The following is a 25,520-nucleotide window of genomic DNA, read 5'->3' on the forward strand; positions in this document are numbered from 1 at the left end:
TTTGCTTATGACATATCAATTATATTGGGTAGAGGCAGACTTGCACATTATGGGACAATTAGAAAAGTAGTTATCTTTATCTGTTTCAGTCTGGAGTTGTTTAAACTTTAGACAAAACAATTTCTGAGAATTACAATTGGTGCAGACATGTGGATGTGTGTGCATGTGTGTCTGTAAGATTCCACAGTTACGTCACACAGATGAGGAAACCTGGAAAGGAAATGGGCTTGGATACCCGTGTCTGTCAGGAAGTATGCAATAGGAGGGCCCCTCACACTATCTTATGGGCTACTTGGCATGATAGAGGCCACAACAGGTTGTCGTTCTGGATTTGTTCCTATGATGCCCTCCCTCAGTTATTCTGAGTTGAATAACTCAGGTTTTGGGAAATACACTGCTACAAAGAGGAATGAATCCTACAGTGAGACCAACCCTTGCAGGGATGGAGTGAGATTTCTGGAAATGAGATTGGAGAGTTACATGACATGGCCAAGGTTGATCTGCTAGCTACAGTACTGAGATTGGGAGAGCATTATAGTTGGATCTTAGATGAAGTGCTTAATTTTTGCCATGGAACATGGGAAATGACAGCTTTAGTTATACAGCATACACTTGAAAAATTTTTGCTTCATATGTTATAATTCCCCATGGTTGCCTCAACCCTTCAGGGAAGCCCCAAACAGCCTATATGGTGGTGGTACAGAGAATCAGGGTATTAAAGGGACGTGTGGCCTGTCCTACATTCATCTCTTAACTGAGCCCATGCAAAGATAGCAACACATCAAGGGAAACTAGGTCGGGGTTCAGGCATGACCAGTAGAGCTGGGAGCAGTGGGGGAGAACATAGGCTATTGAGGAGCAACTACTGGGAGGAAATTCAGGAAAACCAGAAGTAAGCCCTCCTCTTTCTCAATATACCCTGAAGAAATGTGACCCTTGATGTGTGTGTGTTGTGTGGAAAGTGGAGGGATTAGGGGATAGAAGGTGGGGGAACAGAGATTGGAAGAAGGGAGAGAGGGGGTAGAAAGTGAGAGAAAAGGAGGTGGAAGATGGGGAAGAAAGGATCAGAAGGTATGTGAAAAGGAGCCCAAGATGAGGCTGATACTTATGTTGCACATCCTTTCCTTTTACCCAACTTTTCTTATTATCAGCCACCCAGTGTCTTCCCTTTGCTAGAAAAGGACATCATGTCTGCTAAAGTAAAGTTTCAGCAAAAATGAGGGAAATCCTCAATGAGATAAGTTGACCCAATTGTTACAACAGTGGACTTTAGCATACACCAATAATCATGGCAATGGCACAGGACCAGGCAACATTTTGTTCTGTTTTACCTAAGGTCACCATGACTCAGAACTGACTCAACAGCAACTAACAAGTGTCTTCCTCAACATCTAATACTGGACCCATGAAAGAATCTGCTCTCAGTTATTTATAGGTCAGTGTGAATAAATTTAAGTCAGTAGGCTTTTGTCTTAGGCTGGGTTCTCTAGAGAAGTAATACCACTGAAATATGTATATATATATATACACACATATATATATAAAGAGAGAAAGAAATATATATTCTCACAGGGTTGTAGAGACTGGAAAGTCCCAAGTTCATGGATCAGGCTGGAGGCTTCTCCTGACTCATGTAGCTGCAAGAGCTAACAAACCCAAGAATGACAGGTCAGACGGCAAGCCTCTGGCTCATAGGCTGAGGAGACTGATGAATCCGAAGATTGGCAGGTAAGATGATAGACTGCTGGCTTACAAGGTACAGAGGCTGATGAATCCCAAGATCCGTGGGTAACTGCTAGCACAAGTCCCAAGAACCAGAGATCAGATGGTGAGCCAGATACAGGATCCAGAGAGAGTAAAAGCCAGCAAGCTTTGCCGAAAAGTCCACACATACTGGATGCAGTCCAAACTCCCAAGGAAACTCCCTTTCAATTGATTGGCTACTCATAGCAGATCTCATCATTACCTCATTGCCTAACTGCCAGATTACATCATAACTGCCAAACCAAGCTGACACACAACCTTAACTATCATAGCCACCCCTTGTCAACACAGCACCTGTACACATCTCCTTAAACTGTACACAATCTCCAAATAAAATTATAAAGTCATTTTGATGGCTTCCAATTTTCCTAAATTCAAACTTCATGCATTTCATGTTCTGATTATTAATGAATGTTTGCAGCTATTTCTTCTCATTTTGAGTCTTGCCACATCAGCAAATGAAGGTCCTGTAAGCTTGACTCCATCAAGGTCATTAAGGTTGACTCTACTTTGAGGAGGCAGCTCTTCCCTAGTTGTATCTTGAGTGCCTTCTAACCTGAAGGGCTCATCTTTTGGCACTACATCAGACAGTGTTCTGCTGCTATTCATAAGGTTTTCACTGGCCAGTTTTTTCAGAAGTAGACTACCAGGTCCTTTTTCCTAGTATGTTCCACAGAAACATGTCCACCAAAGGTGACACGCTGGTATTTGAAATACCGGCAGCATAGCTTCGAGTATCACAGCAACACAAGAGCCTCCATAGTACAACAAACTGACAGATGCATGGTGGTTATGGAATGGAATGCATAAAGATTGATATCCTAGGCATTAGTGAGCTGAAATGGACTGGTATTGGCCATTTTGAATCATACAATTGTATGGTCTACTATTCTGGGAATGACAAATTGAAGAGAAATGGCGTTGCATTCACTGTCAAAAAGAATATCTCAAGATATATCCTGAAGTACAATGCTGTCAGTGATAGGATAATATCCATACACCTACAAGGAAGACCGGTTAATATGACTATTATTCAAATTTACACACCAACCACTAATGCCAAAGAAGAGAAAATTGAAGATTTTTATCAACTTCTACAGTCCAAAATCGATCAAACATGCAATCAAGATGCATTGATAATTATTGGTGATTGGAATGCGAAAGTTGGAAACAGAAGGATCTACAGTTGGAAAATATGGCCTTGGTGATAGAAACGATTCTGGAGATAGCTTCATAATAGGATTTTGCAAAACCAACGACTTATTCGTTGCAAATACTTTTTTTCAGCAACATAAATGGCAGCTATACACATGGACTTCACCAGATGGAAAACACAGGAATCAAATTGACTATACGTGTGGAAAGGGATGATGGAGAAGCTCAACATCATCAGTCAGAATAAGAACAGGGGCCACCTCCAGAAGAGACTGTTAATTGCTCATATGCAAGTTCAAGTTGAAGCTGAAGAAAATTGAAACAAGTCCACGAGACCCAAAATACGACCCTGAGTATATCCCACCTGAATTTGGAGACCATCTCAAGAATAGATTTGATGCTTTGAACACTAATGACCAAAGACCAGATGAGTTGTAGGATGACATTAAGGACATCATATGGGAAGAAAGCCAAAGGTCATTAAAAAGAGAGGAAAGAAATGAAAGACCAAAATGGATGTCAGAAGAGACTCTGAAACTTGCTCTTGAACGTAGAGTAGTTAAAGTAAATGGAAGAAAAAGAGGAAGTAAAAGAAGAACAGAAGATTTCCCAAAAGGCAGCTCAAGAATCAAAGTACAGTCCTATAATGAAACGTGCAAAGACATGGAGTTAGAAAACCAAAAGGGAAGACCACACTCGGCATTTCTCAAGCTGAAAGAACTGAAGAAAAATTCAAGTCTTCGGTTGCAATGTTGAAGGATTATATGGGCAAAATGTTGAACAATGCAGGAAGCATCAAAATAAGATGGAAGGAATACACAGACTCAGTGTACCAGAAAGAATTGGTCTACATTCAACCATGTCAGGAGGTAGCATATGATCAAGAGCTGATGGTACTGAAGGAAAAAGTCCAAGCTGCACTGAAGGCATTGGTGAAAGACAAGGCCTCGGGAACTGATGATATACCAATTGAGATATTTCAATAAACAAATGTGACACTGGAGGCACTCATTCATCTATGCCAAGAATTTGGAAGTTACCTGACCAATCAACTGGAAGAGATTCATATTCGTGCCCATTCCAAAGAAAGATTATTCAACAGAATATGGAAATTATCAAATGATATTATTAATATCACATGCAAGTAAAATTTTGATGAAGATAATTCAAAAAAGTTTGCAGCAGTACATTGATAGGAAACTGCAGTGTTTTATTGAGTATGCAAAGGCACTCGACTATGTGGATCATAACAAAATATGGATAACATTGTGAAGAATGGGAATTCCAGAACACTTAATTGTGCTCTTTTGAAACCTGCACATAGCCCAAAACATAGTCGTTTGAATTGGCTTTCCTGGTTTAAAATCAGGAAAGGTGTGTGTCAGGGGTTGTATCCTTTCACCATACTTATACAACCTGTATGCTGAGCAAATAATCCAAGAAGCTTGCCTATATGAAGAAGAACTCAGCATCAGCATTACAGGAAGACTCATTAACAAAGTGCAATATGTAAATGACACAACCTTGCTTGCTGTAAGTGAAGAGGACTTGAAGCACTTACTGATGAATATCAAAGACTATACAGCCTTCAGTATGAATTACACTTCAGCATAAACAAAACAAAAATCTTCATAGCCGGACCAATAAGCAAATCATAAGTGGAGAAAATATTGAAGTTTTCAAGGATTTCATTTTACTTGAATCCACATCAATGAACATGGAAGCAGCAGTCAAGAAATCAAACTACGTATTGCATTGGGCAGATCTTCTGTAAAAGACATGTCACTTTGAGGACTAAGGTGCACCTGACCCAAATCATAGTGTTTTCAATTGCTTCATATGCACTTGAAAGCTGGCCAAGGAATACGTATAAACGAAGAAGAATTGATGCCTTTGAATTATGGTGTTGACAAGAATATTGAATATACTATGGACTGACAGAAGAACAAACAAACCCGTCTTGGAAGAAGTATAGCCAGAGTGCTCGTTGGAAACAAGGGTGGCAAGACTTTGTGTCATGTACTTTGGACAGGTTATCAGGTGGGACCAGTCCCTGGAGAAGGACATCATGCTTGGTAAAATGCAGGGTCAGTGAAAAAGAGGAACAGCCTCAGTGAAATGGACTGGCACAGTGGCTGCAACAATAGGCTAAAACATAGCAATGATTGTGTGGATGGCACAGGACTGGGCAGTGTTTCCTTCTGTTAAACTTAGGGTTGCTATGATTCTAAATCAAACTACTGCACCTAACAACAACATAAAGTCATACTTTTTCCTAACATGATACCACTAACACGCATACAACCAAAAACACACTAGCCCTGTTTACATCTTATATTTTATAAGTGAAGAAAACAAAAATATTTAATGCACACATAAATGGAAGAAATACTCATAACAATTACAGTCCTTGTTCCTACAACTGGTTACATGGTCGTAGCTGGTATTTAGAACTACCTTCTTCTACTACCCATTCCGTATTTCCTTTACTCTCAGCAAGCACCTCAGCTGGTCATGGTTCTTTGTCTGGTGGGGTGACTCAAACCTTCATTCCTGATGAGCCTGAGCCATTACTAATTATGTTGTAATTGGGTTGCTGTAGTTTTCCATTGATTTTAATCACTAGGCATATTGGTACTAAGAAACGTCCTAAAAAATATCCTGTATTCCAGACATACTCTTCTTTACCTCCATTATGCAACATCAGTTGGATTTACCCTTGGTAGATAGGATTGCTCAAACCAGCCAATATTGTAAATCCCTTCATTGCCTGTTGATCCAAAGGTGTGAGAAGCCCAAAGTGACCAGGTGGCATTCTTAACTTTCAGTTCAATTAAATCTGTGCTGTGTCTCCTAGTGGGAGCATTCTTCCCTTTGGAACTAAGACCCACAGAGCATAGGGTCATGAGGACAGGAAACAAGAATTTTGCAAGTGGGTCAGTAGAGGCAATAGTGAGTGGTGCCACTTTCATTTCCACCCCTTGATTCCTGGACCCGTGAATCCAGGCTATGGGAGAAATAGCACCACATACCAGAAGCAAGCTAGTTTAGAGCACATAGAGTCTCCTGGACAACATTGTCCCACTGAAAGATATTGCCACCTAGCTGGCGCTGTAATTGTATCTTTTGAAGGCCATTCCATCATTTTATCAAGCCAGCTGCTTCAGGATAATGGGGAATATGGTAAGACCAGTGAATTTCACAAGCATGGGCCCACTGCCGGAGTTCGCTTGCTGTGAAGTGAGTCCCTTGACCTGAGGTCATGTTGTGTGGGACACCATGACGGTGCATAAGGCATTCCGGAAGTTCACAGATGGTACTTTCAGCAGAAGCATTGCACGCAGACAAAGCAAATCTGTATCCACAGTGTCTATTACAATAAAAACAAAATACTGCCTTTTCCATGATGGAAGTGGTCCAATGTAGTCAACCTGCCACCAGGTTGCTGTTTGATCACCTCTAGGAATGGTGCCTTATTGGGGTCTCAGTGTTAGTCTCTGCTGCTGGCAGATTGAGCACTTAGCAGTGGCTGTAGCCAAGTCAGCCTTGGTGAGTGGAAGTCCATATTGCTGAGCCCATACCTAACTTCCATTCCTGCCACCACAGCCACTTTGTTCATGAGCCCACTGAGCAACGATGGGAGTGGTTGGGGAAAGAGGAAAACTGGTCTCCACAGAATTCATCATTCTATCCACCTGACTGTTAAACTCATTGTCTGCTGAGGTCACCCTTTGGTGAGCATTCACATGAGACAAATATCTTCACTTCTTTGGCCCATTCAGGGAGGTCTAGCCACACACCTCTTTCCCATACCTCCTTGTCACCAATTTCTAATCATGTTCCTTCCTAGTCCCTGATCATACAGCCAAACCATTGGGCACAGCCTGAAAATCAGTATACAATAGCACATCTGGTCCTTTCTCCTTCTAAGCAAAGTGAACAACCAGGTGTACTGTTTAAATTTCTGCCCGTTCAGAGGATTTCGCTTCACCACTATCCTTCAGTGAGGTCCCAGCAAAGGGCTATAGTGCTGCTGCTGTCCATTTTCAAGTGGTGCCTGCATATCACACAGAACCATCTGTAAGCCATGCAGGAGTTTTCTCTCCCTCAGTTAACTGATAATCGGGAACTCCCCATGAGGCCATAGGTGCAGATTGAGAAAGGGCAGATAATATGACAGGAGTGGAGACGATGGGAATTTGGGCCACTTCCTCCTGCAGCTTACTTGTGCCTTCAGGTCCTGCTCAAGCCTGATCTTGTATATATCACTTCTATTTAATGATGGAGTGCTGCTGTGCATGTCCAACTTTATGGCTCTGTGGGTCAGACAACACCTAGTTCATGATGGGCAGCTCAGGCTGCATGGTGACTTGGTGGCCTATGGTTAAGTGTTTGGTCTCTACTAAGCACCAGTAACAAGCCAAAAGCTGTTTTTAAAAATGAGAGTAGTTATCTGCAGAGTATGGTAGGGCTTCGTTCCAAAGGTCCGTGCTGTGATTCACCAATAGGGGCCTGTCAAAGACTCCAAACACCATCTCTATCTGCCAGTGATACTTCAAGCACCATTCAATCAGCCGGATCATGTGGTCCAAGTGGCAGACTGGCTTGAACAGTGGACTGAACCTACTGCAGAGCCTTTTCTTTGTCTGGGCCCCACTCAAAACTAACAGCTTTTCAAGTCACTTGATACGTAGACCAGAGTAGAACACACAAATGAGAGAGATGTTGTCTCCAAAATCCAAAGAGGCCTACCAGGTATTGTGCCTCTTTTTTAGTTGTGGGAGGGGCCAGATACAATAAATTACCCTTCATTTTAGAAGGAATATCTCGACATGCCCTATACCACTGAAACCCCAGAAATTTCACTGAGGTGAAAAATGCCTGAATTTTTTGTCAGATTAATTTCCCATCCTCTAGCATGCAAATGGAAACCTTGGTAGCATAGTGGTTAAGTACTATGGCTGTTAACCAAAAGATTAGCAGTTCGAATCCACCAGCTGTTCTGCGGAAACTCTATGGGGCAGTTCTACTTTGTCCTATAGGGTTGCTATGAGTCAGATCAACTGGATAGCAACAGGTTTTTTTTTTAACATGCAAATGTTTCTCTAGAACTACTCTCAGTACCAAATGCCTTAGGATGGGTTCTCTAAAAAAAAAAAAATTTCTCTAGAGAAGCAAAATCAGTGAAATGTATATATAACCCAGTAATATATTAAAAAAAAAAAAAATTTTTTTTTTTTTTTATAGATTTATATCAAAGAAATGGCTCACATGGTTGTAGAGGCTGGAACGTCCCAAGTCTCTGGGTCAGGCTGGAGATTTCTCCTGACTCATGTTGCTATAGGGACTGATGAACCCAAGATAGGCAGGCAAGCTGCTAGCTCAAATCACAAGAACCAGAGGTTAGATGATGAACCAGATGCAGGATCCAGAGTGAGCAAAAGCCAGTGAGCTTTGCCAGAAAGTCTGCATATATTGGATGCAAACCACAACCTCAAAGAAATTCCCTTTCAGTTGATTGGCTGCTCATAGAAGATCTCATCATGGAGGTGATTACATCATTACATAGTTGCTGAACTACATCATCACTGTCAAACCACTGAGAATCATGGGCCAGCCAAGTTGACACTCACCTTTGCCATCATAATTTCTTTCTCCTGAAGGCTTTTATAGTAGTGTCTCTAAACCTGTGCCTTTTTTAAGGTAGGAAAATAATGTGACTTCTCCCATGGGATAATTTCATCTTACCCCTTTATTTGTAGAATAAAAATTTAGAACTACATAAAAAAGATATTTAGCTATAATTAAACAGAGATACCTGGGAATGTCTGGCTCCCGAAATCAAGCCAAGCAAGTGGCCCCCTATTCTACCACGTGGTCAGCCCTGGGAAAGAGATAAGAACCCTGCCAACACCGCAGCCTTCCCCTGGTATACTTGCATATCTCCAAGAGTTTTGTTTTCCTTGGGCTGGTTTGGGACTTCAGGTTGAATCTGGGGTTAAGAATGGTTGGGATGTCTAAAAGGAGAATCAAGAAGGAAGTTCAAGAGTGGTTGCATTTGATAGCAGAACTACATGGAAAGAGTTGAGCCTCGGTTCAGCTCACATAAAAAGCAAACAGCATACAGTCACGTGCCTTTGTTATTAACAGTTAATTATTCATACTGGAGTCACATGAAGAATTTATGTGTGATAAATCATCCTGAAATATTCATTATAACCCTATCAATATAGGATTGGCTCATACAAGTGAGACGTATAGATAGTGCTCTTCTACTTATGAAATGCGTCATGCATATCTGACCCCTCGCAGAGCCCAGAGCAGGTATTACTCCAACACTATCCTGACGGAGAAATCAGATGAGAAAACTAAGATAAGGGGTTACCAAGGATCATGCTTACTCTGTCATAGGATTGCAAGACTTAATAACTTAGTGACAAACTTAATATTAAAAAGTTCGTATTTATAACTTTAGAAGGTGATTACTTACTTTACAAAAGGCTTTATCATAGGACATTTTCATGTTAACATATTTAAAAGGTAATGTGCAATTTGAGAATTTGTAATACCCATGACTACATATGACAATTATAAAATGAGATACAGTATTTGTACAGTTACACTTGGCTTTAACATCACTGAATAGTTACACTCTTAAGTCAAGAAATGGACATTTTAAAAAATGTAAACTCACATTTCTTCTTGCCTGTAGTTTAGCTCCCATTGTGAATCGTCCCTATTCAGAGAATAAATTATTCCCATGGTCATACCCACCACTATAGCTGGAATTCCTACGTGATAAAGAGAGACAAGGAATGAATAATTTACCCAAGACTTGGGATTAATTAACAAGACCATGAATGAGTTATGCATCTGAGCCTTTTCAGGATGTATGGTACTTTCTACAGTGGACAATACGCTAAATGATCCTGAAGATTTAGGTCAACAGTGGACATAAACTTCCTCTAAGTGTTTTCTTTTCCCTTTTGGTGTTTGTTCTACATACTAATCCTATACTATTCCTGATTTCTTTGTAAGGCTTACAATGACTTTCATTCTCAAGCAGTCTAGTTCCTTTTCCACTCACATAAATTTAAATTTATCACTGAACATCTTCCTAAAACAGCTTTCTTTGCTGACAATAAAATTTTTAACTTACTTATCGTAAAGACATCTCTGATTATCTTTCTCGAAATAGTTATTAAAAAGTAGCTAAGAATTTAATTCTATTGTGCTCTAAGTCTCAAAACAAATTAGTAAAAAAAGAGGTGCTAAAGGAAACGAACATCTTTAAGTTTTCTTACAACATCTGTAGCATAGCTGCCTTCCTCACTGGAGTGGGCAATACCAGGCAGCAGGCACTCTTAGTGATCTGTGTAATTTCTACCTCCCCCACCTCAAGGCCTTGTACTATTAAGCCTTCAATGGGTGCTTGTTTAAATTAGATGATTTCAACAAAATTAAATTCCTGAGTAAGTGGAGAAACGAACACTTACCCCATCCAATTAAAGAGACGAAGACAATGAAATGTCGAGGAAGAGGCTTCATGGTCCAAATCAGAAGGAAACAGAGCTGGGCAGAAATGAGTACAGTCCAGGTAAATGTTGCTAGCAGAAAATAGTGCAGTAAAGCAGCAATCGCAGTGCACGTGGGATTGGGGATGTGGATGGTGTCTGTCGTGGGTACTTCGTTATTACCATAATCATTGTTTTCCTTGTCTTCATCATTTGTCATTAAGTTCTTATTTGAGTTTTCAATTCCAAACAGAAAGAGGAAGTTGAAAATCAACATTGACATGCACAGACTGACCAACACCCAGGTTACTGAGGTTTTTCTGACTTTCCTGTAAATAGATAGATATATGATAGATAGATAAACAGATAGGTAGGTAGGTGGATAGGTGATAGATAAAAACAACAGCAAAAAAATAAAAATAAACTCCAGTGAAATTGTGAGAGAACAAAGGAATACTTATTATCCAATGCATATCTATCTCATAGCCCAGTAGGCTGGCCGGTAAACCTATTTTCCCAACTATATCAGAAAAGCATACTGTTCTTATCTCTTACCTCATTTTCTCAAAGGAGTGAGCTAGAGGAAGCAGGTTGATACATAAATTCTAGAAATTATGTTCTTTTAAAAAGTGATAGCTAATCTCCAAGAGGTCGGCAGTTCAAATCCACCAGCCACTCCTTGGAAACCCTATGGGGGCAGTTCTACTCTGTCCTATAGGGTTGCTATGAGTCAGAATAGACTCGATGGCCCCTAACAACAACAATGACAATCTCCAAAGATCTCCCATTAATCCCTATTTCCCAGTGTTTATGCCTTGTGTAGTTCCATCCCAGGGCAGGCCTGTGACTTGATTTAACTAATAGAATGCAGCAGAAGGCCTGGAAGCCAGAGCCAACTTATCCATCAGACACAGTACTTAGGACCCACAATACTTTAATGGGATAAAAATGTTTTAATTTTATTTAAAATTAGAAGGAAAAAAGGAAACTATTAGGCCAAAAAATATTTTAACACATAATTAACAACAACAGCCTTCAGTATGGATTATACCTCAACATTAAAAAAAAAAATTTTTTTTTTTTTTAAATCCTCACAACTGGACCACTAAGCAGCAACATGATAAACAGAGGAAATATTGAAGTTGTCAAGGATTTCATTTTACTTGGATCCATAAACAACGCCCATGGAAGCAGCAGTCAAGAAATCAAATGACACATTGCGTTCGGCAAATCCGCTGCAAAAGGCCTTTTTAAAGTGTTAAAAAGCAAAGATGTCACTTTAAGGACGAAGGTGCACTTGACCCAAGCCATAATATTTTCAATTGCCTCACATGCATGTGAAAGCTGGACAATGAATAAGGAAGACCAAAGAAGAATTGATGCCTTTGAATTATGGTGTCGGTGAAGAATACTGAATAAACCATGGATTGCCAGAAGAACAAATAAATCTGTCTTGGAAGTACAGCCAGAGTGCTCCTTAAAAGCAAGGATGGTGAGACTTCGTCTCACATACTTTGGACATGTAATCAGGAGGGACCAGTCCCTGGAGAAGGCTATCATACTTGGTAAAGTAGAGGGTCAGTGAAAAAGAGGGAGACCCTCAATGAGATGGACTGGCACAGTGGCTGCAACAATGGGCTCAAGCATAACAATGATTATGAGGATGGCACAGGATTCGGCAGTGTTAAGTTCTAACGTACAGAGGGTGGCAGTCTGAGTTATTTAGTGCTGCTAAAACAGAAATACCAACAAGTGGGTGGCTTTAACAAAAAGAAATTTATTCTTCCACAGTCTAGGAGACCAGAAGTCCGAATTCAGGGTGCCAGCTCCAGGGAAAGGCTTTCTCTCTCTGTCGGCTCTGGGGGAAGGTCCTTGTCATCAATATTCCCTGGTCAAAGAGCTTCTCAGAGCAGGGAACCCGAGTCCAAAGGACAGGCGCTCCTGGCTCTACTGTCTTGGTGGTATGAGGTGCGCCTATCTCTCTGCTCACTTCCTTCTTTTATATCTCAAAAGAGATTGGCTTAAGACACAGCCTAATGTTGTAGATTGAGTCCTGCCTCATTAACATAACTGCCTCATTAACATCATAGAGGTAGGATTTATAATACATAGGAAAATCACACCAGTAGACAAACTCGTGGACAATCACACAATACGGGGATTCATGGCCTAGCCAAGTTGACGCACATTTTTGGGAGACACGATTCAGTCCATAACAGTTGCTATGAGTCAGAACCGACTTGATGGCACCTAACAACAACAACAACAACGTACTTATCTTTATATCAATGCAGTCATAAAATGTAATTTTTTTTTTGGAAGAAGTGTCCCACAAAGGCAAAAGTGTACAGGGCTCGTGAAAGTCATCACATCACATAGCTTTGGTGCTCTGGGGAGTTCTGAGCCACCGTGTAAGCAGTCCAGCTCTCCTGCTAAAGAAACCACACGGGTGGCATCAGGCTGTATGAGAAGGAGAAAGACCCAGCTATTTCAGCCCAAGTTTTCTTCTCTGTAAAACGAGCATGTTGAACTAAATCTCTGATTTCCCTTCTAGTTCTGAAAGACTGTGTGCTTTTTTTTTTTTAATTGTACTTTAAATGAAGGTTTACAGAACAAACTAGTTTCTTATTAAAGAGTACACATAGTGTTTTATGACATTGGTTAACAACCCCATGGTATGTCAACACTCTCCCTTCTCGAACTTGGGTTCCCTATTACCAGCTTTCCTGTTCCCTGCTGCCTTCTAGTCCTTGCCCCTGACTGGTGCACCCATTTAGTCTCGTTTTGTTTTATGAGCCTGTCTAATCTTTGGCTGAAGGGTGAACCTCGGGAGTGACTTCATTACTGAGCTTAAAGGGTGTCTGGGAGCCATACTCTTGGGGTTTCTCCAGGCCCTGTCAGGCCAGTAAGTTTGGTCTTTTTTGTGAGTTAGAATTTTCTATGTTTTTCTCTAGCTCTGTCTGAGACTCTGTATTGAGACCCCTGTCAGAACAGTCAGTGGTGGTAGCCGGGCACCATCTAGTTGTGCTGGACTCAGCCCAGTGGAGGCCCTTGTAGTTGTGGTCCATTAGTCCTTTGGACTAATCTTTCCCTTGTATTTTTAGTTTATTTCATTCTCCCTTGCTCCCAAAAGTCTGAGACCAGTGGAGTATCTTAGATGGTCGCTCACAGGCTTCTAAGACCCTAGACACTACTCACCAAAGTAGAATGTAGAACATTTTCTTTATAAACTATGTTATGCCAATTGAGCTAGATGTTCCCTGAGACGATGGTCCCCAAAGCCCTCAGTTCAGCAGTTCAGTCCTTCAGGGAATTTGGATGTGTCTATGGAACTTCCATGACCTTGCCTTGTACAAGTTGTGCTGGCTTCCCCAGTATGAAAGACTGTATTCTGATGAGAATATGCTTAGAGTAAAGTAATCAGGACAGCAATTTCTCTCGAGAAGAGCTTGCTTCCTTTCTTACCTGGTGGCAACCTGGAAAATAATCGTGAGAATCAGACCAGTGACAGACAGTGCACATCCAATTTTGGAAAATATGTCTAGTGACTTAGGGTAGTTATAGTTCTTTCTGAAACTCTGAAAAAGAAGTTAAGGTTTGTATTTTAAAATAACCATTCCTGAAATGTTGATGAAAGTCAATGTCATAAAGAGTTACCAAAAAACCAAATCAGTTGCACGTAAGGAAACCCCACGTGTTTGAGAGTAGAACTGTACTCCATTAGGGTTTTCAATGGCTGGTTTTTCAGAAGTAGACCATCAGGATTTTCTCCCAACATGCCTCTGGGTGGACTTGAACCTCCAACGTTTCAGGTAGCAGCCTAGTACATTAACCACTGCATTATCCTGGGGTTCCTCATAAAGAATTAGCACAGGTCAAAATAAGCAGAAAGTTACCAGATATCTCTTCTTTTTATAAAACAGTTGATATATTTGTAAACTGTTAATAAAATATATTTTATCAGGTTTATAAATATATCAACAGTTTAATAAAAAGAAGAGATAAAAAATATATTTATATTTTTATTATCTTAACCTCTTATCTCTAAGCAGTTTTCAGGAGGCTTAAGATGGGGAAATAGCCAGTAAACAACTGAAGGAATTTAGTGGGGAGATGTGATTATCTAACTAATTCAATTAGGGAAAAATATATATGGACTTTTCCTCAATGTCTAAAATCCTAGTTGTTTGGTTTAGCCTAAATTGGCTAGAATTTTTTTTTTATCTGTTACATTATTTTTATGTGTAAATATAATCCAAGGGGAAATCTGCATATCTAAACAATGTACTAAAAATAAGATTACAGAAGTATATTCATGGGCATGGAAATATTTTCATAATACCTTGTTAAAAAAAAGAGGTATATTATTGTGTAATATAGCTATATCTGGAAACCCTGGTCGCGTAGTGGCTAAGTGCTATGGCTGCTAACCAAGAGGTCAGAAGTTTGAATCCACCTGGAAACTTTATGAGGCAGTTCTACCCTGTCCTGTAGCATCACTGTGAGCTGTGAGTTGGAATCGACTCGACGGCAGTGTGTTTGGTTTTTTGGTTTATAGCTATATCTATCCCACTGTGCCAGTATATATGACAGAAAGTAATATTCTAAGAGTACACATTCTTAAAAAATTATCTGAAAAGGTAGTGATCGTGGTCCAAGAGTGGGTAGCATATATGTAATTATTTTTGTTTGTCTGTACTTCCTGATTTTTAAAAAATTGTTACAATTAGAAGAGCAACACGTTTATTTGTAAACCAGGAAATTCATATAGAAACATAACAAGAAAATGTCCTGCTTTACCAATAGCTACCCCTCACCATACCCTATCTTTTGAAATCCCATCTCTTCTCCAGAGATAACCACTGTTAAGAGTTCCAGTCCTTTTAGTATGTGGTTACAAATATTATCTATGCTTCTTGTACAGATACATAAGGATTTGATAACTAGATATAGTTATAATGGAATTATATTTGAATTGTTATTTTCCTTTAAGATATCATAAACATGTTTCCATAGCAGCATATTTTTGTCTAGTAGGCAAATGTTCATATTTTATATTATGGGTGTTTACCTTTGTAGAAAAAAATCTCATGTAAAATATACATCTTTTCTAAAATAATAAAACAAAAATTTCATGGTATTTCCTTTATGTAGTGTACTTCCTGGTTAAGTAGATGCACAAAGAGTCGTAGAACATATAGATCTCTGGAGCTTAGAAATCGTCTGTTCACTCAGTCTATCTGCTCTTACTTTACATGCAATCCTAACTAGTTTGTTTTGGATTTCACAGCCCCAAACTAATTGGGTAATATGGATAGGTAACCATTTCTAGAGGCAGACTCAGGAATTAGTAAAAAGTAACACCTCACAGACTGGCCTCGAGAGAGAGAACTATGACAAAGTAGAAATCTGAACATGTATGTCAATCTGAGATTTACACAGCTAATCAATGGTCCTGATGACCTCAAGGTATCAAAAACAAGTTAAAATTTTATCTTCGGTACCTTCTGTTCGAGAAAGCAGATCTCTGTGTGGTACAAGTTAGAAAAGAAATAATCAAAATCAACTAAGATAAAAAAAAAATTTAAGGCAGGGTTTTATACTTTGATAATCTATGCTGTACCAATACTTTCTACTGATCTCCATCAGCTCCCCAAATATGGCCACATCATAGTCCTAGAAAGCGAGAACATCTGTTTGCTTTTGGGAAATTCATGGTATCAGTAACCTGTCGCCATCAGGTTGGTTCTTGTTCATGGCTTGATAGTATCCTTGTAAGCGGAAAACACTCTCATCCTGTTGCCTAGGGAAAAAAATTCTATCAAGCATATAAACTAACATTTTTGGTTTTACTAGAATAATAATTTTCTGGAAATGGAAAATACAGATGCCTTTCTTTAAAAAAAAAAACAGAAAACCAACCCAAGAGCTTCCAGAGATGCACATACAGCTCTACAGTTGCATGGCAGAGCAAAACATCAGTTCTTGCTGCATTATCAGGTACTCGCACGGTCTGCCTTTGGACTTAAAGAATTAAGGAACTTAGTCTGTGAATACATACAGGAACTATGGGAATGAATTCAACAATGTTTTCGAGAATGTTTCCTCTTGTATCTTCTAGCGCAGACTTAGTAACTCAGAAAATTCCAGTGGAAAAATCTTTGGGTGACTGATTTAAGCTACTCACACATAGCTAAGTATGTATTGAACCATCCCCAACATACCCAGAAAACCCAGTGCCGTCGAGTCGATTCCAACTCATAGCAACCCTATAGGACAGAGTAGAACTGCCCCATAGAGTTTCCAAGAAGCGCCTGGCGGATTTTAACCACTGACCCTTTGGTTAGCAGCCGTAGCACTTAACCCCAACATACAGCCAGCCTTAACTCTGGCCATAACAACTTCATGCTTTAGAACATGCAAGTTAGTCGGATGGGCTCTGTCAGCTCCTCTTTCTCACATTAGCTTTCTTCCCATTATCATACACAACAGTGCTGTTTTGCAAAAAACTCTACCCTACTTGCCTTTCCCATTAGTTCCCCTATTCATTCTCTGTTTTTCTATTTAACCCCAAAAGTTGAGTATCTATGTAAATGAAACGCCAAAGTTATCTCCTGTTAGCATATATGGGGATTGTGTATAAGGAAAACTCTTGTCTAGGTAGAAATTACCTTCTCCGTTCTTACCATTAATACAGCGAAACTAGTGGTGTGGTTGCAGCTGCAGTACAGGAACCCATCACTGCTCTGGTCTGTTCGGCAGCCACGTGTGTCCCAGTCATTCCTTGAAAGGTTCCAAAAGACACAGGCATGGGAATGGAGTTGGAATTCTTTTTCATTGAACTGTGAATCGATAAGATAATTACAATTACTGATTCTTTCAATGCTTAACTGGGTAGAAAAAAATTAAATAGGCTAAGCATAAAAGAAATCAATTAAATATTTACTAAGCATTAGCACCTTCATCATAGATTACCTAAAACCAAAAAAAACAAACCCATTGCCATCGAGTCAATTCCAACTTATAGCTACTCTATAGAACAGAATAGAACTGCCTCTTAGGGTTTCCAAGGAGCAGCTGGTGGATTCAAACTGCTGACTTTTTGGTTAGCAGCTGAGCTCTTAACCACTGTGCCACTAGGGGTCCTCATCATAGATTAACTAACTCCATAACTCATTGCCATCAAGTCGATTCTGACTCGTAGAGACCCTGTAGGACAGAGTAGAATTGCCTCATAGGGTTTCTGAGAAACAGCTGGTGAATTTGAACTGCCAATCTTTTGGTCACCAATTGAGCTCTTAACCACTGTGCCACCAGGGCACCCATCATGGATTTAGGGAGGGGGAAATAGGACATATAATTCAAATTAGTTGATTTCGTTTTCAGCTACTATGACAAAAGATATGGAGGTTAAAATAAGTAATTTCAATGAATCTTAGAGATTATCTTGGATTTCTTTTAGCTAAAGTATTCCTGCTTTTGTAACCTGAATAGTTTATTTATGTTAATGGAAAAAACTCACCTTTGGATTAAAGACCATTTCAATAGAAACACTCTGATCTTTCTCAGTTCCATTAGTTTTGCTTGAGATAACTTTTTGACTAAAATTTGATTTAGTTGTAAAAGTTTTTGATTGGAAAAGCTTGCTATTTTGATATACTACAAAGCCACATGCCCCAGTGTTTTCTGTGGAGAAAAAAAAAGACATTAAAATCAGTATATGAACCCTAGGATTAACAAGAAACAAGGTCTCATGTTATTGTTGAACTTCATACTTGCTGAATATTTGAAAAAATGCACAGTAATAATGGTTTTCTGGCTGAGCCTTTATGTAATCACAACATGTAATTTATATATTGGTATTTACATATATATACATACATACAGTCTGTGGTTGACCATTCCATTCACATTAACTTTTTTTCCTGAATTTTAGTTCCTTCAGCTTCTAAATGGGAGCAATAATTTCTGCCTAATTCACCTCACAAACACATTGCAAGAATCTCGTATATAAAGCACACATCTCGCTCTCTACGCAACGACACAGAGTGAACTTGCCCTGCAGGTAGCCGAAGCTGGTTTGCTTCCCCACTGATAAGACATTAGAGGAAAAACAGCAAAGGATGAATAGCAGGATAGCTGTGTCTAGAGAAGGACCGGTGAGGTCCATCTCCTCTTCAAAAGGCACTGGGCAAAGACAGTCCTGTAGATTCATAAAACAGGTAAGGAACTCATGTTGTGCATATCAGTGACTTTTCAAATGGAGTTTTTGAGAACAACATAGCCAGGTAACCTCTACCACATCTTGAACTATTGATCTCTGCTACTTCATGACAATTACAGACCTTCCCCAAGATGGGAAGGCTATTGTGGCACATTTTTGGAATCTTGGAAGCAGTGGCCAGCTGTTCATCAGAGATTGCAGAAGAGCATGGCCACAATGGTGGGTTTTGCAGTGGATTTGGCCATGCAGAGGGCAAACAGAACCAGCTAAGGAACACTTCCTAACACTTCATACAACTGTTGGCCATATTTAAAATACTGGCAGCAATGACAGTAAATATATGTTTTAGCTGAATTAATTCCTTGTATTCTGCTATCTTTCATGAGTGATATAAGACAAACTAATATGGTGGCAGCAAGGCAGCCTATTTAGTCCATATGATCTGAGAGGTAGGGAGATAAGGCCCTGACAGCCCCCAGATATGTCCCTGACTGCGAGCTGTGTCTCTATCCTTTATCTGGAAATACAGTAGTTTCTGTGTTCATTTTTCATGGCATATTGACCACCAAAATGTTCCTTCTGGAAACTAGATGACAAAGTTAACCTTAAAAAGTGGAATAAGCCTTCTTTTATTCCTTTTGTTATTCACAAAAAATGACATGATTGATGTAAAATTCAAATACATAGACGTATATAGATGAAAAAAATTAAAACCCCACTAAAAATGCACAAACACCGAAGATAAACTAGAAAACTGGAAGCTCCTGAAAATTGAACACTTAGGCTCATCAAAAGACTTCACCAAAAGAGTAAAAAGAGACCCTACAGACTGGGAAAAAATTTTGGCTATGACATATTCGACAAGGGGCTAGTCTATAAAATCAATAGATTACTTCAATGCCTCAATAATAAAAGGAAAAATAATCCAATTTAAAAATGGGCAAAGGATATGAACAGACACTTCACCAAAGGAGACATTCAGGTGGCTAACAGACACAATGCTCATGATCATTAGCTATTAGAAACATGCAAATCAAAACTATAATGAGATACCACCTCACCCCGACAATGCTCGCACTAATTAAAAAAAAAAAAACAGAAAATAACAAATGTTGGAGAGTTTGCAGGGAGATTGGAACTCTTGTGCACTGCTGGTGAGAATGTAAAAGTGTACAGCCACAGTGAAAAACAATATGGCGCTTCCTCAAAAAGCCAGAAATAGAAATGCCATATGATTCAGCAATCTCACTCCTAGTAATATGTCCTAGAGAAATAAGAACCCTCACACAAATAGATATATGTACACCCATGTTCATTGCAGCATTATTCACAATAGCATTAAGATGGAAACCCCCTAAGTGTTCATCAACAGATGAATAGATAAACAAATTATGGTCATGTACATAACGGAATACTGTGAAACGATAAAGGACAATGATGAATCTGTGAAACATCTCACAGCATGGATGAATCTGGAGGGCATTATGCTGAGTGAAGTTAGTCAATCACAAGAGGACAAATATTTTTATAAATAGTAAATTTGAGCCTTTTTATGTCTATTGTCAATTTATCCTATATTATTCTATAATTATCTGTCCAAATCATTTGCCCATTTGTGTATTGTATATTTTGCCTTTTCATGTCTATTTGAAGGTGCTCTTTATGTATTATGGCTATTAACCCTTTATCTTTTATATATGTTGCAAATACTTCTTTTTATAATCTTGTGATGGAGAAGATCTTCCCAAGCAGGATGTGAAGCCCACAAGATTTTCTCTATCACAAGATTACAAAAGAAATTCTCCACTTTTAGTTTAAATTGTTTAATTAATTTATCTGAAATATATTTTTGTATTTAGTGTGAAGTATATGTTTATTTTTATTCAAAAATGGTCAGTTTTTAAAGCATTTCATGGATATTGGAAAGACTTTTTATTATCTGTTTTACATCTACAAATAAAATCACACACAAACATGCATATAAATCAAGTGTATTTTTGTTGGCTTGATCTTCAATTTCTGGGACAGTTGCACTAAAATCTCTCCCTATCATAGTGTTTTACTGAATTTCCTTCCCCCTGTATTTCCCATAGTTTTTGCTTATATATTTCAATGATGTTTTTAGGGAAATAAAGGGTTAAAATATAGTTTTTTTTAAGTTAGTATTTCTTAATCAATATAAAATACATCCCTTCCAATCCAATCTGAGTTCCTGTCTTTTATTAGAGTTGTTTAACCCAATTGACTGTATCGATCGTGCATATGGAATAAAAATTAGATCCCTACTGTCACCAAACACAAAAATAAATCATGCGTGCATTAAAGATCTAAATGGTAACACAAAAAATGAAAATTTTCAGAAGACTGCCTTTGTGACTTTAGGATAGGGAAGATTTCTTTTAAAAAGAAGGATACAGCAATTTTGGGAGATAGTCTGGCAGTTTCATACAAAGCGAAACATAGGCTTGCTTACCATATAATCGAGTAATTATGTTCTTAGGTATCTACTCAAATGAGATGAAAACATATGTCCACATAAAAATTTGCACACAAATGTTTATAGCAGCTTAATTCATAATTGCCAAAAGTTGAAACAACCAAGATTCTCTTCAATAGGTGAATAGATAAACTGTAGTATATCCATGCAATGGAGAATTATTCAGCGATGAAAAGAAATGAGTTATCAAACCATGAAAAGACATGGTGGAAAAGACAAGCATATTGCTAAGAGAAAGAAGCCAGTGTGAAAAAGTTACATGTTATATGATTGCAACTTTATGACATTCTGGAAAAGCAAAAGTGTAGAGATAGTGAAAAGATCAGTGGTTGCCAGGGGCTCTGGGAGAGAGGGAAGGGGTGAATAGGTGGAACATAGCACTTTTAGGGCAGTGAAACGCTTGTGTATGATACTATAATGATGGATGCAATGCAATACGTCGTTTGATTTTTTGACTGCTGCTTCCATGGCTGTTGATTTGTGGTTCCAAGTAAAAGGAAATCCTTGACAACTTCAATCTTTTCTCCATTTATCATGACGTTGCTTATTGGCCCAGTTATGAGGATTTTTCTTCTCCTTATGCTGAGGTGTAATCTGTACTGAAGGCTGCAGCCTTTGATCTTCATCGGTAAGTGCTTCAAGCCCTCTTCACTTTCCGAAAGCAAGGTTGTGTCATCTGCATATCCCAAGTTGTTAAAGAGTCTTCCTCCAATCCTGATGTGTTCTTTTTTGTATAATCCAGCTTCTCAGATTATTCACTCAGCATACAGATTGAATAAATATGGTAAAAGAACAAAACCCTGACCCACCCCTTTCCTGATTTTAAACCATACAGTCTTTTTTTTTTTTTTTTTTCACTTTTGAGACTTTGGGAAGTACAACCATTTCAGGTTAGACATGAGAACTTCTAAGGGCCATATGCAAGATGATATGGTACCCATGGTGGGCATCAAATTAGAGAAGATATCAAAAATCACCACCAATAAAAACAAACAAAAAAAACTGGTTGCCATTGAGTCGATTCTGATGCATAGCGACTCTGTAGGACAGAATAGAACTACCCCATTATAAGGTAATGCTATTCAGCTACAAGCATCCCCTCCTAATGGAGTCAGCTTTGCTCTTCCCGAGGCATGCTGGGGATGAATTCAGAATGGACTCGGGCTAAGGTACAAGGCTGGGAGTGGCGTGACTGGGTCGGTGGCCAAGGCCGAGAACACCTTAGCAATAAGAAGAAAAATATCTGGGCCTAGACGTGAAGTCCCTGGGAATGCTGGCTACCCAAGGACTTGGGAAGAAAATCAGTAAGCCTTAGCACCCAGCTGGAATGGTATAAGCTTGTGTCCCCTGCTAGGCTGTTGTGGAGCACTAAACTGGTCCAGCTGCAGCCCTGGGCCAACGGTCCCATAAGTAAGCTCCCCGAATAAACTGTATGTCATGATGGCTGGTACCAGAGCCTTTCTTCGTCTCGGAGATGTGGCCGACTTTGGGTCCAGGTGCTGCTGGGTTGTTATACAATGCCCATAGCATTTCTAATGAACACCTGGCAGATTCAAATTGCCAAACTTTTGGTTAGCAGCCATAGCTCTTAACCACTACACCACCAGTGTTTCCACTAATTACTAATAAATAAGGACTGTGCTAATTCCATAAACTATTTCAAGGGAAGGTCAGCAGGATAAGTCTGTGAGTGTCGTGTCATTAGTAAATATGGGCAAAGCTTATGGATTGAACATTTTTTAAATGTATAAATGCAAAGTGAATGCTTTAGCAAGATGTTTGTAGGAAAACAGATTCGTGTCCATGACCTGGGCATTTCAACTCTGCTACCCTCTGAAGTGCTAATTTTTGGGGGGGGGGGGAGAAAGAAATCATCTGTAGGATTTAAGCTAGTGTAACCTGACCCCACAATGCCAGTAAATTTCCATTAGTCCTTCAATTAGCCCAGGCCAGAGTTGGTCCACCCTGCATGTGCAGGAGGGCCAGCTGTGGCTGTTAATTGACTTCAACAAACGACACAGCAACCAAAAGGTGGAATGAATCAGAAGGAAACTCATCACCCAGATCCTATTCTAAAGCAAAAGAACTGACAAAAACCAAGTTGCCTCCTGTTTCCTGTCTGCCTTCTAGAATTTCCCTCCCCAGAGTGCCTGTGTGGCTGCCATCTTGCTGCCCAAATCACATATAAGCCCTGCTTCGCCATTTTTTTTGCCATAGCTTGGGGAACCAGATCTGAGGAACATCCCCCCTGCTCCTTGCTGTGCACGTCGCAATAAAGTTACTTTCTTTTTCTCAAAGACTGGTGTCCAGATAATGGGCAAGTCTGAGCATACCAGACAAGGACCCACCTTCTGGGGTTCATTAACACTAGTAAAGTTGAAATTACCAAAATACGTAAGAGGTCAAGTATACGCAAATACAAATTATTCATTGTGAATTTTAAGTAAACAGTCTCCCTCCCTCAGTGAATTTTAAGTTTTCAATTCCATGAATTTGAGTGTATTTTCTAATTTTAACAAAGTTTCAGACCTACTTTGACTGGTCTTGAGCAAGATCTGAAGTTCAGTCTCTGCATCTGGTTGTAGTTCACTCACTTGCATATCTACACGTGTTGACCCATAACTTAGAGAATCGCTAGATCCTATGAGAAAGAAAAAGTAGAATTTTAGAAGTCTATATTTTCATCAGTAGAACATTACTCATGGCTGGTAACAGAGTGCACTCTGCTATTATAAGCAGCTCACCTTTCAACACAGAAAAGCGAACACTTGCAGGACCTTCGGTGTCTTCTAGAGACAAATTAACAGATTGTATTGCTATATTAGGCTCCACCACTGGTACGGTGTTCAAAGACAAGGAATAAATTTCTATTTGCTCAATAAGTCTGCAAAGAATAAAATGTAACATAATATTTTAAAATTTTTGTCATAAAATCAGAGGTGAGTTTTCTCTCCATGACCACACAACTCATGAGGTCACAGCAACATTGGTACAACCACCTAACATTGATTCTTTCTCTGTTATACTGTACAGGCATACCTTGTTTTGTTGTACTTTGCTTTATTGGATTTTTTACAAATTGGAGTTTTGTGGCAACCCTGTGTCTAGCAAGTCTATCGACGTCATTTTTCCAATAGCATGTACTCATTTGGTGTCTCTGTGTCACATTTTGGTAATTCTTGCAGTATCTCAAACTTTTTCATTATTATTATAGCTGTTATGGTGATCTGTGATCAGTGATCTTTGATGTTACTATTGTAATTGTTTTGGGGTGCCACAAACCATGCCCATATAAGATGGTGAACTTAATTGATAAATGTTGTGTGCATTTTGATCCCTCCACTGACTGGTCATTCCCCCATCCCTCTTCCTCTCTACTCAGGCCTCTGTACTCCCCTGAGACATAAAAATATTGAAATTAGGCCAATTAATAACCCTACAATAGCCTTTAAGTGTTCAAGTGAAAGGAAGAGTCACATGTCTCTCACTTTAAAGCAAAAGTTAGAAATGATTAAGCTTAGTGAAAAAGACATTTTGAAAGCCGAGATAGTCCAAAAGCTAGGCCTATTGTGCCTGACAGGTAGCCCAGTTGTAAATGCAAAGGAAAAGTTCTTGAAGGAAATTAAAAGTGTTACTCCAGTGAATACACAAAAGATAAGAAAGTTAAACAGTCTTACTGCTGATATAGAGAAAGTCTGATGGTCTGATTAGAAGATCAAATCAGCCACAACATTCCCTTAAGTCAAAGCCTAATTCAGAGAAGGCCCCAACTCTCTCCAATTCTGTGAAGGCTGAGAGAGATGAGGAAGCTGCAGAAGAAAAGTTTGAAGCTAGCAGAGGTCGGTTTCATGAGGTTTGTGGAAAGAAGCCATCTCCATAACAAAAAAGTGCAAGGCGAGGCAGCAGGCGCTGCTGTAGACACTGTAGCAAGTTATCGTGAAGACCTAGCTGAGGGAACTGATGAAGGGGCTACAGCAAACAACAGATTTTCAATGCAGATGAAATAGCCTTATACTGGAAGAAGACGCATTTAGGACTTTCATAGCTAGAGAGGAGACGTCAATGCCTGGCTTCGAAGCTTCAAAGGACAGGCCTACTCTCTTGTTAGGGGTTACTGCAGCTGGTGACTTGAAGTTGAAGCCGATGCTCATTTACCATTCCAAAAGTCCTAGGGCCCTTAAGAATTATGTCAAATCTACTCTTCTGGTGCTCCATAAATGGAACAACAAAGCCTAGATGACAGCACATCTGTTTACAACATGGTTTACTGAGTATTTTAAGCCCACTGTTGAGACCTACTGCTCAGAAAAAAAGATTCCTTTCAAAATATTACTGCTCATTGACAATGCACCTGGTCACCCAAGGG

At 39.4% G+C, this 25,520-nt stretch overlaps 1 protein-coding gene across 1 annotated transcript in view; it reads right to left on the bottom strand.

Moving 5' to 3' along the window:
- Positions 1–25,520, bottom strand: part of ADGRG7 (adhesion G protein-coupled receptor G7) — an 89,115-nt gene that overhangs the window by 24,081 nt on the left and 39,514 nt on the right. Inside the window, exons 7-13 of the mRNA XM_010598622.3 lie at positions 23,899–24,038; positions 23,688–23,795; positions 17,956–18,119; positions 17,120–17,275; positions 13,899–14,011; positions 10,416–10,762; positions 9,614–9,710 (exon numbers count right to left, since the gene is read on the bottom strand). Coding sequence (XP_010596924.1) covers positions 9,614–9,710; positions 10,416–10,762; positions 13,899–14,011; positions 17,120–17,275; positions 17,956–18,119; positions 23,688–23,795; positions 23,899–24,038 — 1,125 coding nt within the window. The remainder of the gene's footprint in view (positions 1–9,613; positions 9,711–10,415; positions 10,763–13,898; positions 14,012–17,119; positions 17,276–17,955; positions 18,120–23,687; positions 23,796–23,898; positions 24,039–25,520) is intronic.

The sequence above is a fragment of the Loxodonta africana genome, chromosome 20 (genome assembly GCF_030014295.1).
Source record: "Loxodonta africana isolate mLoxAfr1 chromosome 20, mLoxAfr1.hap2, whole genome shotgun sequence".
Lineage (NCBI taxonomy): Eukaryota > Metazoa > Chordata > Mammalia > Proboscidea > Elephantidae > Loxodonta > Loxodonta africana.